The sequence below is a fragment of the Ailuropoda melanoleuca genome, chromosome 13 (genome assembly GCF_002007445.2).
Source record: "Ailuropoda melanoleuca isolate Jingjing chromosome 13, ASM200744v2, whole genome shotgun sequence".
Taxonomy (NCBI): Eukaryota; Metazoa; Chordata; class Mammalia; order Carnivora; family Ursidae; genus Ailuropoda; species Ailuropoda melanoleuca.
In genome coordinates, this window is record NC_048230.1 from 10433778 (window position 1) to 10446422 (window position 12645).

A 12645-nucleotide genomic window follows, 5' to 3' on the forward strand; every position below is an offset into this window, starting at 1 on the left:
GCTCCTGGTACCTGTAAGGGTTGCAGTGAGACTTTCAGCAGGAACGTTGAAAGATGCCAGGCTGGAATTAACTCTCTGTTACTGTGGAGCAATGGTGATAAAAGCTGGAAAATAAGAATGAAATCCCTATTCTTACCATCCTGCCTTCCCACTGGCACAACTGAACAAGTTTGCAAAGTCTTAGCTCTGTTGTCACAGAGCAGAGCATTAAAGGGTGAGCTTGGAGCCGAGGGACAGTTGGTTAGTAAATAACCAGAATAGAGTGCACTATGTGTATTTTGCAAAGAGAAAACTGAAGCTGAGCAAGGTTAAATTATTTGTTAAAGATCATTAGAGCTATTAAGTGGGCAGATCTGGATTTAAACCCAGGCCTATGCTGTTTCCACTACATATTTCATCTATCCTTAACACACCATTGATTCTTAGAGGAACCATTATTGTATGTACCACTCAGAAAAAAAAATACTGCCAGTTAAATAAGGTACACCATGAGTTGTAAGATATGCATCAATTTCAGATATATTTTTTTTAAGATTTTATTTATTTATTTGAGAGAGCATGAGCACAAGTGGGGAAGGAGGAGCAAAGGGAGGGGGAAAGGCAGACTGTCCGCGGAGCAGGGAGCCAGACACAGCCAGACACAGCGCTTGATCCCAGGACACTGAGATCATGGCCTGAGCCAAAGGCAGATGCTTAACTGACTGAGCCACCCAGGCGTCCCAATTTCAGATATTTTTTTAAAGTTTTTTTTTTTTTTAAGGAGGAGTATCCTTTTTTTTTTTTTTTTAAAGATTTTATTTATTTATTTGAGAGAGACAGAGCACAGAGGGAGACAGGGAGGGAGAAACAGACTCCCCGCTGAGCAGGGAACCAGACACACGCTTGATCCCAGGACCCTGAGATCATGACCTGAGCTGAAGGCAGACGCTTAACCAACTGAGCCACCCAGGCGCCCCCAAGGAGGAGTGTCTTATTATCAATGAAATATGATCTGTTATGCTGCCTTGTAAAGTATTTGGTTTTGGAGTTACTGATTTTGAAATACCTGTGGAATACACAAATAAAACACTTAGTAGGCAGTTAAAAGTTTAGCCATTTAGAAAAATGGAGGCTAGAGATACAGAGGTGAAGATCATCTGTATGCCAGAATCATGATCCAACAACAGCTCCGCTGTTTTCTTAGCTTTCCCAGTCTCTCTGTTATCTCTACCATCTCATTTCATCCTGTCCTTTACCTATCTCTTTGTGATGGCATCTGTTGGTAAGCCTTAATATTATCTTTTATTATTCAAGAACACTTAATTTTTTTTTCTTAAATTTCCACAAGCAAGGATCTTCTTTCTCTCTTCTCTTCTATTCAAAGAGTATGTGATCTCTCAGCATGCAGTCTTCACAAGGGTGCAGTTGGAAGTGCTGTTTGTAAGTATGGCTGTGAAAAGCAGATCTCCAGGGGAGATAGATGGTGTGAAAAATCCTATCAGTAGACTTTCATGGTTTCTCTATTTTTACAGGTCCAGCATGTCTGGCTTGCATCTAGTAAAGCAAGGTCGAGACCGAAAGAAAATAGACTCTCAGCGAGATTTCACTGTAGCTTCTCCAGCAGAATTTGTTACTCGTTTTGGGGGGAATAAAGTGATTGAGAAGGTAAGTTAAAACTTCCTGAATTATTTTTTCAAAAGCTCACGAGATTCAGTGCCTAGACTTGATGTCTAGATTTGCTCAAAACCGACATTTGGATTTTCAGTGACTGCCTCTTTCTGCAGAATTAATCTCTCTGCCTCCATGGTGTCCTGTGAATTTCACCATTTTCTGGGTATTTACCACTGATTATTTAGGCAGAGCTAATTAAAAAGATGAAGTGGTGGTCAAAAAGTTCTTTTTAAAAGATCCTGCGGTTTTATGGGGTTATGCTGCCCCACTCTGAGAGGGTATGAAAAACCGATTAGCTTGTGGGGTAGCAGTGAGGAGCTATGTCACTGCATTGGGGCGAGAGCTAAGGGAGCGGAGGAAGTTTCAGAACAGAAGACTTGAATGGTGTGATGCACTGCGATTTAATGGCTTCCAGCAGATATTTGAGGTGTTTGGAGGGAATACACCGTATGAAATACCTAAGGAGATTACATATATTTTGAAATGTTAGGAGTAATTCTGTGCCCCTTTTATCTAAACCATATCCAAGCTGAAAGGATGACTTGGCTGAAAGAGCTCTCAGTGATTAAAAAAATAAAGCGTGGGGACCTGTACTCCCACTTTAGGAGTATTGCTCCAGTGGTGTCCTTCCGTTAATCTTCCACTAAAGACAGACTGTGTATCTCCTACCCTCTGTTATCCTGGGGCCATGATTGCAAGACAGGTCAGGAGAGGTTTGTTTACAGAGACACCTCAGGATCGTTGGTTCTTCTACTCTTTTTCTTGTGACCATTCTTTGTAAGGCAGTCTCTACAATTCTAAGGTATTTAGGGTTCAGCATTTTGGAGAGAGAGTGGTTGGTGCCAGCGTTCTTACACGTGTTCAGGACTCTGTGCCTTGTTTAATACAACAGAGAATAGTGCGTGACATTACACTGTTTAGTCGTCCCCCATTCCTTGATAATATATCGTCCTTCTGAAGTTTGTCTTCTGTTACCCTAGTAACATGTATGGTAGAATAATTCACAAACTCACAAGATTTGAAAGATTGTGATTTTCCCCTTCAAGAAATAAAAGTTAGAAACAGTAAGTTTTAGCTGGCACATATTAAAGTATTTGCTTAGCTAACATTTTAAAGTATCCCTTGATCATGTGGGAGCTGGTTCCTAACTGCCTAGACTAGCAACATAAATTCCTAATTGAAAATCTGGCTTTCCAGAGAAAGATCTACAGAAATGGTCTCATTTCTTTTCCTTTGTCATTGCCTGCCTTTTCTACTTTTCTCTCCATTTCCCATCCCACCACTCTGCCAGGTTCTTATCGCCAACAATGGGATTGCAGCAGTGAAATGCATGCGGTCTATCCGTCGATGGTCTTATGAGATGTTTCGAAATGAACGTGCAATCCGATTTGTTGTTATGGTAACACCTGAAGACCTGAAAGCCAATGCAGGTGAGTGATTAGCATTAAGAAAGCATCACCCTTGGGCGCCTGGGTGGCTCAGTCGGTTAAGCAACTGCCTTCAGGTCAGGTCATGATCCCGGCGTCCTGGGACGGAATCCCACATCAGGCTCTCTGCTCAACAGGGAGTCTGCTTCTCCCTCTGCTCCTCACTCCATTCTCGTGCTCTCTGTCTCATTCTTTAAAAATCTTTATTTATTTATTTGACAGAGAGAGACAGCGAGAGAGGGAACACAAGCGGGGGAGTGGGAGAGGGGGGTCCGATCCCTGGACCCCAGGATCATGACCTGAGCCGAAGAGAGATGCCTAATGAGTGAGCCACCCAGGCGCCCATATAAAATCTTTAAAAAAAAAAAAAAAAGCAAGCATCATCACCCTTGAGCATAAACCATTGGAATAGCAAAGTCTTAACTAGGAGAATTTTAACTTAGGGGGATTGCCAAACCCAAGGATTTCTCTTTAAAAAAATGTAATAATAGGCATATACAAATGATTATACTTTATTTAACCTCAACACAGTCTCCTGTGTTCTAAGTAAAAATAAGTAGAAATTTAACCAGTGTTGATTGGGGTTTCCGGATATCTGCCCTTCCAATGTCAAGTATTTGCTAAGCTACATACTTTAGCATGTGTAAGTGGAAAGATTTGGAAGGAGATGGCTATTTCTCTTACAGGCTAAGCTACATGGAATTTTAGAGAATCTTAGGGTTAAGATTCTTTTTTTACCCTCCTCCTGAGGGACCCAACTGGGTTTTATTCTGCAAGCTTTTCTGCATATTCTCTCTCCTCAGATGGTCCTCCATCTGAGAGTTGTAGACAAAGACTATTTTAGTATAGCTGAGATGATACGGCTAGTCTTTTCTCTCTGTACTTTTTATCACTAAAGTATAATCTCCAAGGTAGAGTACCCACAGATAACATTAGCTCTTTAAAGAGCTATCTTTTTAAACCTGTTTTGGTCTGTGTATGTTCCCTCTCTATTGAGACAATGATGTTAAGACTGTTCCTAAGGAGTAGGAATCATTGTATTATCTTATTTAGAAACAGATAAGGTACCATTTGATTGGAAAGCATATGTTATGTGAAATCATTTAGTTTGACCCTTTAACATCTCTGAGCCACAATTTTGTATCTGTAAAAGGAGGATCATAATGTCTAATTCACTGAATAGTTACAAAGATGAAATTGTCTATAATAAACATAAAACTACCTTGCATGATTTCTTTTTCCCCATCTGTTTCTACCTGGTACTCCTACTAATTCCTTTATTCATTTACTTGGTGAACACAGAGACCCATAGTTGAATAAAATGTGATCTTGCTGTAGGAAACAAATAATTTCAATAGAGTGAGGTAGGTGCTATAATAGAAATATGCACAGGGTACTGTGAGAACACAGAGTTGAGCATCTTACCTCTAACCCCTGCTCTTGGTAGCAGGGTTAAGAGAACGCTCTCGGAAAGAAGTTAATGCCCAGCCAAGAATGAGCGAGAGTTAGTGAAGCAATCAACAGGACACTCCAGGCAGGGTGTTTCAGGCACAAAGAACAGTCTATGCAAATGTATGAAGGCATGATGCAATGGTTTGCTGGAAACTACAGGTGTGCTTGTTAAAGTGCAAGATGTGATCTAATATTTCTCAAGGAGGGCGTTGATTTTCATCCTCAGGAGCATAGGCTTTATTTTTTTAGGGATATGTGTGTGGTCTGTGTGTTGGAGATTAAAGGATTGGCATTTTAAATGGGTTAGTTGTTGTTTTTAACAATTCAAAAGTAGAAGAGTATAATGAATCCCTTCCCGTTTACCTGTCATCCAGCATCAGCAGTTATCAACTCATGGCCAATCTTGTTTCATCTATACTTACACCTCCTCCCCGCTCTCACACACAATTTCTGAAGCAAATCCTAGATATATTATTTCATGCGTAAATATTTCAGTGTGTATCTCTTAGAGGTACTTTTTCTTTTCTTGAAACAAAAGCAGTTAGATGGACAATTCAGATAGCATCTTGAAAGATCCATTTATGGAAGGCAGTCCTACAGGACATGATGAGGCTGAGAAGAGAGAAGAAAGGGATGGTTTAGAGGCTTAGGAGGTAAAATTGGCAAGATTTGGTGATAGAGGGAAGAGTTGATGATTACTGTTAGGTTTCTAATTTGGATACTAGGCAGATTCCAGTATCATCAAGAAAGGCAAAATAATAATGTAGCCAGAAAAGGAAGGTTTGGAGGGGGTGTAGACAAATTAGATTTGGAGTAGTTCTGGTATAACCAGATCCTATAAATCCTGTAAAAGTTGGATATATCTTTCCAGAACTTAGAAATAATGAGAGCTGGAGGCTAAGAGTCTACATTATCAGCAAACATATAGTAGTTAACACTACCTGCCCTGAAAGAACAGATAGAAAGTGAAGAGAAGAGGAGCCTAAGGATGAAATTTTATAGAAGAGTAAAATTTTAGGGATAGACTCAGGAAAATCAGCCCATTAACAGTGCTGAGAAGAGATGACTGGAGAGAGAGAAGAAACAGAAGAGAGAAAAAAAGAATTTCCATAAGGAAGGGTGAGATGAGTCAGCAATCCAATGAAGTAGGAATAGAACCTATCTAGTAATTAGGAAATCATTGGTAGCATTTGCAAGAATAGTTTCAGTGGAACAGTATGAGTGTGCACACTAATATAGGATGTTAAGGAATGAATGGGAAGTGACATGGAGATAGCCAATGTAGACAGGTTTTTTTTTTTAAAGAATTTTGAATGAGAAGGGAAGAAGAAAAGGTAGTAACAAAAGAGAAATTCAGAGTCAGGGAGGATTTTTATTTTTTAGAGTGAAAGACTGGGGGATGTTTATAGTTTGAGAGGAAGGAGCCGAAGAGGGAAAGGGGTGGAAGCGCACAGGGACCTGGAGGAGGTGGAAGGGAACTGGGTCTAGAGCACAAGTGGACAAAAATAAGCATATTCCCTGATATTTATTCCGAGGAACAAAAAAATCAGTAATGGGGCAGATGTATTCATACAAGGATACATATTCATTGTAGTGTTATTTAAAATAATGAAAAACTGAGATGCCGGGTGGCTCTGTCGGTTAAGCGGCTGCCTTCAGCTCAGGTCATGATCCCAGGGTCCTGGGATCAAGTCCCGCATCGGGCTCCTTGCTCAGCAGGGAGCCTGCTTCTCCCTCTGCCTGATGTTCCCCCTGCTTGTGTGCACTCTCTCTCTTTCTCTGACAAATAAATAAAATCTTAAAAAAAAAATAATGAGAAACTGGGAGTATAACCTAAGTGTCCAACATGAGCAATTAGTTACATAAGTTGTGCAACACCAATTCTGCAAAGTACCATGCAGACATTAAAAAATATTTTGTGGCATAACATTTATTGGCCTGAAATGCAGTCTAATAAATTGCTACATTATTTATCTGTTTTTGTGTAACAATATTACCATAAACTTGGCAGCTTGAAGCAACAGTCATTAGCCCACAGGTTCTGTAGGTCGGAGCATGGCTTCCCTGAGTCTTCTTTTTTTTTTTTTTTTTTTTTTTAAAGATTTTATTTATTTATTTGACAGAGACAGAGACAGCCAGCGAGAGAGGGAACACAAGCAGGGGGAGTGGGAGAGGAAGAAGCAGGCTCATAGCGGAGGAGCCTGATGTGGGGCTCGATCCCATAACGCCAGGATCACGCCCTGAGCTGAAGGCAGATGCTTAACGACTGCGCCACCCAGGCGCCCCTTCCCTGAGTCTTCTGCTTCATGTTATCACAAGACTGCAATCAGTTGTCAGCTGTGTCTGCAGTCTCATCTGAGGCTTGGCTTGGGATGGATCTACTTTCAAACTCAGGTGGTTGTTGGCAGCTTTCAGTTTTCTATGGGCTGTCAGACTGAGGGCCTGAATGTTTAGCTGGTTATTGGCAAAAAACTACTCTGGACTCCTTGTCATGTGGGCCATCCCAAAATGACTGCCTGCTTCCTCAAAGCCAGCCAGGGAAAGTCTTCTAGTAAGATCAGTTACTTTCTTATGTAACATTATCATAGAAGTGACAGCTCCCTCTCCTTGCCATATTCTCTTGGCTAGAAGCAAGTCATAGATCTTGTCCACACCCAAGGAGAGGGGGATTCCCTAAGGTATGAAGACCTGGAAACTGGGGTCATGGGAACAGACAATGTGTCTTTCCATCACTGTTGCAAAGAAAGAAGTCAGCTATAGGGTGATATAATAATAGGGAAAAATACATTGCATATAGTCAGAAAAACAAAGGTGTAATGGCATATACCAACAGCACTACTAGTCTTTCGGGGTGATATTTTGGGGTGTTTTTATTTCTGTTTCTCCTTTTTCCAACTTTTTTACAGAGTTTATACAATTTTACAGTTTCTTTAAAAGTTATTTGAAAAATGGAACTCTTAGGGTTATACTAGTGGTATCGAATTAGGGAATTAGTATTTTGGATGATTTTTCCATTTTTCTAACCTTTCTATTATGTTAATTATTTTAGTACCTTTACGGAATATAATTTATGTGCCATAAAAAGTTTACAATTCTATGAGTCTTAGTAAACTTGTACCGATGTGCAGTTATCATAGGAATCCAGTGTAAAACACAAATTACTTTTGCAATTTAAAAGATTATGAATAAGGAGCCTTAGATGGAAGAGTTGGTTATTCACATGGGAGGAGGACTTTATGCTCTGAGACCTGGAAGGGAGCAGGCATTCTTGACAGGTTAAGTGAGGGTGGTAATAATCAACCCAGTTGCATATTTTTATGTTATGCTCATTATCGGGAAAGTTGGAGAGGTGGGTGATTAGTGTAATCTGTGGTAAAGAACCAAAGGTTCTCTTTTGAGGGGTTTTGTTCATTTGTGAGTATTCTCTAGAATAGCATCTCTGGTGGTAATTATGGCAACTGTGGGAACCAGGAAACAATGGAAAATCCAAGCTGTGTGAATAAGATACGCTTTCTCCTACTTACCGGGCTTCCCTTTAGTGTCTGCAATAGCGATAATAGAAAACAGTTGGTGTAGAACTCTGAACTGTTGTTGGTTGGTGACTGCAGTACCTTTGCACGCTATGTGTGTGTGCATGTGCGTGTGTGTGCATATGCATGCGTGTGCATGTGTGAAGTAGGTCAGCAATTAATATCACTTTTTTTTTCTGTACCCAGGGCTATAGAACTTCAGAAAAGACTAAACCACAATAGAAAAGTTAGATGGATTTGACTACATAAAAATTTTTGTTTAGCAAATGAAAAAAGTTAAAGACATGCTAATCTGGAAAAACATTTTGCAGCAAAGAGTGTCTACCTGTAAGAGAGAAAATGACACCCTACAGTAGAAAATTAACCAAGAACATGAATTAGGTAGTTAATAAAAGAGTGAAAAAGGAACAATAAACATATGAAAAGAAATTTGATACTAATAGTAATCAAAGAAATGTAAACCAAAACCGTAGTCGATTGGGATTTTTTAGTTTATAAGACTGGTAAAGTTTAAAAGAGTGTTAAGGGGCACTTGGGTGGCTCAGTCCATTAACCATCTACCTTGGGCTCAGGTCATGATCCCAGGAGCCTGGGATCTAACCTTGCTGGTTTCCTGTTCAGTGGGGAGTCTGCTTCTCCCTCTGCCCCTCCCCCTGCTCGTGCTCCCCCGTGCTCTCTCAAATAAATAAATAAAATCTTTAAAAATAAATAAATGAGTGATAATATCTAATATAGATTAGAGTACAATTTGTCACCCATGTTGCTAATGAGAGTCTAATGTGGTTCAATCTTTGAAAATTGTGGTTATTTTTTGACGTAGTAGTTTTACTTCTAGGAATGTATCCTGTGCGTGTAACTGGACAGTAGTACAAGGATATTCATCATTGCATTATTTCAATATTTTCCAAATTATTAGTGACTCATATGTCCAACAATAAGTTAGTGGTTAAATGAATTATGGACTATTGTGACATTATGGAGTAGTAGACAGCCATTGAAATATTAAGTATGTACTAAAATTTATCTAAAATATTAAATACATATTAAATATATCTCTATGTCATATATGGGAAGATACCCACAATATATGGTTAGATTGGTTAACAATTTATGGTTTCTAGTACCGATTATCTTTGAGTGGTGGGACAATGAGTGATTTCAGCTGTTAAAAAATAGTATTATTACATCCTGATATGTTACCGAATTGTTTTTTTATAGATCACATGCTCTCCCTTTTATTGTCAAGGAGAACAATAAACCTGTTTTTCTTTTGAACAAACTTTAGGCCTTTGTATCTTACTTTGGAATTTTTTTAGAAGGACATGAAACCTTTAAAAATTAAGAACAAGATAGAAGAAACAGTAATAGATATGGTAGAGATGGCCCTTGAGCAAGTTATTTGACTGCTCCTAGGCAATTTCCTGTCCACTAGGTGCCCATAATACCTATCACTTGTAGGATTTTTGAGTATTACATAATATATGTAAACTGCTTAGTATCGTCACTGCGCATTATTGCTGCTCTGCGGCAGTTGCTGCCAGAACAGGAAGGGAGAGACATCAGGGAGTACTGAGCAGAAAAAATGTAGGGAGGGAAAGAAGTTATCTTTTAAAAGTGTCTTTCAAATACCTACTATCTCCAACATTCCAGATAAAACTCTTTTCAAGCACTTGGTAGATGCCTGTAACTAATCTTTCCTGTTCAGCCAGTCTACAAACCCTTCAGGCTCTACCCTCTTTTCCCAGTTTGTCCTGGCTCTGCACCAGAAAAAGGGCTTTCTCAGAGTACAGGGCAAGTTAAAGGGCATCAGAACTAAAACTTTTTGTCAGAATAGAATAATTGTAGAGGGGTCTCTAAGTGACATGTCATCCTTGATATAGAGATCTTAAAGACCCTTCTAAAAGGTTGCATAATGAAATGTTTGAGAACTGTTGTTTTAATATAAGAGCTTCCTAAATATGAGATTAGCACATATTAGTGTCCTGACTTAATAAAGTCAGAGCCTCTAACTAAATGGTCCTGGTCCTGGGACTTACCCTATAATGCAGTTTGTCCTTTTGTTACCTGTGATGGTATCTGCCCTTTACAAGGTTTGCTCTGCTGTTATATTTCTGAAAATAAAGCATGTGTTCTCTATTAATTTGCTTGCGTTTTCAGAATACATTAAGATGGCAGATCACTATGTGCCAGTGCCAGGAGGACCAAACAACAACAACTATGCAAACGTGGAATTAATTCTTGATATTGCTAAAAGGATTCCAGTACAAGTAAGAGATGCCAGTGTGTCCTTTCAAACCAGATTTAGCCATTGGACTGTTAGATGCAAGGGGCTATCCAGAGAAGAATTTCAAATTTTATATAAATCATCTTCGTTGAAAGTTTGATAAAAGCTTTTTTTATGTGGGATATAACAGATTGGGAAAAAAAAGATGGGGAAAATGAATGAGTCAAAAATAAACATAATACAAACAGGAGGTTTGTAAGCGTCTGTCAGAGATTATTTATATAGTTACCCATTTTACCTTCAAACTATGTCAAGTAAGTAAAACCCTGTGTTTCCAGTGGAATATTCTGGGCTCAGAATATGGTGGTGGAGAAGCTGATTATTTCTTCCCTGTTATATTGTGTTAGGAAATTTAGGGTAAACGTCCTTAAGCCCAGAGAGAAAAAAAAATAGAGATTTGTATGGCAGTATAACCGCTAGATAAAAATGTGGAGTTGGGTGGCCAAAGTAATTGAATCTGTGAAAGAAAACCAATATTTCTAGAAAGGGCTCTGTAGAGTCTTGTGGAAAGGCTATGAATTGAGTTTCCTAAAGAGCAGCAAGGCTAGCTGGGTCTTAATTTCAACTTCAGCTTGGTTTTGACCTCTTCAGAGGTTTTGCCATGGACTGCTTATTCTTGTTCTGTAAGAAGTTTGCCAAGAATCAAGCATAGAAGCTGAAATAAGCGTTGGGCTCCTGTGGAGCTATTGTACCTCATGGAGTAGGGCCAGTCTTGGTAGAGAGTAATACAGTCTATCATGGCTTTTTTTAGTATGAATTTTAAGAACAAATCATATTATCTTCCCTTATAGGCAGTGTGGGCTGGCTGGGGTCATGCTTCTGAGAATCCCAAGCTCCCAGAACTTCTTTTGAAAAATGGCATCGCCTTCATGGGTAAGCCTTTCTGACATACTCTTCCTGTCTTTCTGGTTCTCTCTGTCAGTTTTGCCCGTATTCCATTCTGTATTCTGCTTTTCTTCTGTTTGACATGCACTGTGCTCTTATTTTTTTGTCAGTTAGCAACTCTCAGAGTAACCCTCTTCATTTCTTTTTCTTTTTTTTTCTCTTCCTTATTTCTTACATCCTACTTATCTTTCTTCATCTTGATTGTCTCTTCTGTCCCCAGGTTCTTTTCCATGAGATACGGAGAAGGCTCTGATTTCCAAAACACTGGCCTTTTAAAACTTTGCCATTAATTTTAAGAAAATATGTGGAGAAAGGACCTCTTTTTATATAGCAGAGATAATTGAGTATTAGGATACCCTAGCACTGTGCCCTTAAATATGAATCAGCACCTTCACATTTAAGAATATAGGCTCCATTCTTGTAAGAGCTGCTTCTTCTGACTTTTTGTTCTCTTATAGCAAAGAGTGAAATCAAGAGTATGTGGCTCAAGAGACCTTCCACAATGATGATTATGTTTTGTAAACCCTATTAAAGATAAATCTTCCTTTTAGGTTCCCCTAAGACCAAGAAGGGCATATTTCAGACTTGAACCCCCAACTTTTTAGTCCTTATTTTAGGATTGGTTTAAAAAAAAAAAAAAAGACTTTGATAATCTGGTCAAGTTGGATCATGAATGATGATAAAATCAGTAGATTTGTTAGGAATTTGATTCATTATGTGTACTGAACTCTCACTGTGTGCTAAGAGCTCACTATATCAGGTTGAGTCATAACATAGTAATTCCCTTAATCAAATTCATGATCTCCATGGTATGTAATGTAGGGGAGACAAGACAAATACAAAAATAATTATATAGAAGACAAAATCTGTGTGACAGAAATGAGGCCAAAATGTTACAGTCACGGTTCTTTTCTTGTTTTTAGGTCCTCCAAGCCAGGCCATGTGGGCTTTGGGGGATAAGATTGCATCTTCCATAGTGGCTCAAACTGCAGGTATCCCAACTCTTCCCTGGAGTGGCAGTGGTAAGAAAGTATTTCTTGTTTGTAGTTTGAAGTGCAGAAAAGCTCAGTAGGCTGTTTGGTACTGTGGCCTAATTCTTAAGTTTTTTTAAAATGTATTGGGTGATGGGCATTAAGGAGGGCACGTGATGTGATGAGCCCTGGGTGTTATATGCAACTGATAAATTATTGAACACTTACATCTGAAACTAATGATGTACTGTATGTTGGCTAATCGAATTTAAATTTAGAAAAAGAAAAAAAATGTAATGACATATATGATACGAAATAGAATCGAGGTTGATTTATGGTATCTTATATTTCCTAGCTTAATTAATACACCTGTGATTTTATCATGTCTTAGGAATATAAATTTTGTACCAGATGCACAGATGCTAAACTGTGATTTAAGTGATTTA

At 38.9% G+C, this 12645-nt stretch overlaps 1 protein-coding gene across 7 annotated transcripts in view; it reads left to right on the forward strand.

Moving 5' to 3' along the window:
* The window catches only part of ACACA (acetyl-CoA carboxylase alpha), a 277490-nt gene that overhangs the window by 86311 nt on the left and 178534 nt on the right, over positions 1–12645 (forward strand). For all 7 annotated transcript variants that reach the window (XM_019805579.2, XM_019805581.2, XM_019805580.2 and 4 more), the window contains 5 exons: positions 1512–1644; positions 2942–3080; positions 10217–10326; positions 11135–11216; positions 12152–12250. In XM_019805579.2, the coding sequence (XP_019661138.1) occupies positions 1512–1644; positions 2942–3080; positions 10217–10326; positions 11135–11216; positions 12152–12250 (563 nt within the window). The remainder of the gene's footprint in view (positions 1–1511; positions 1645–2941; positions 3081–10216; positions 10327–11134; positions 11217–12151; positions 12251–12645) is intronic.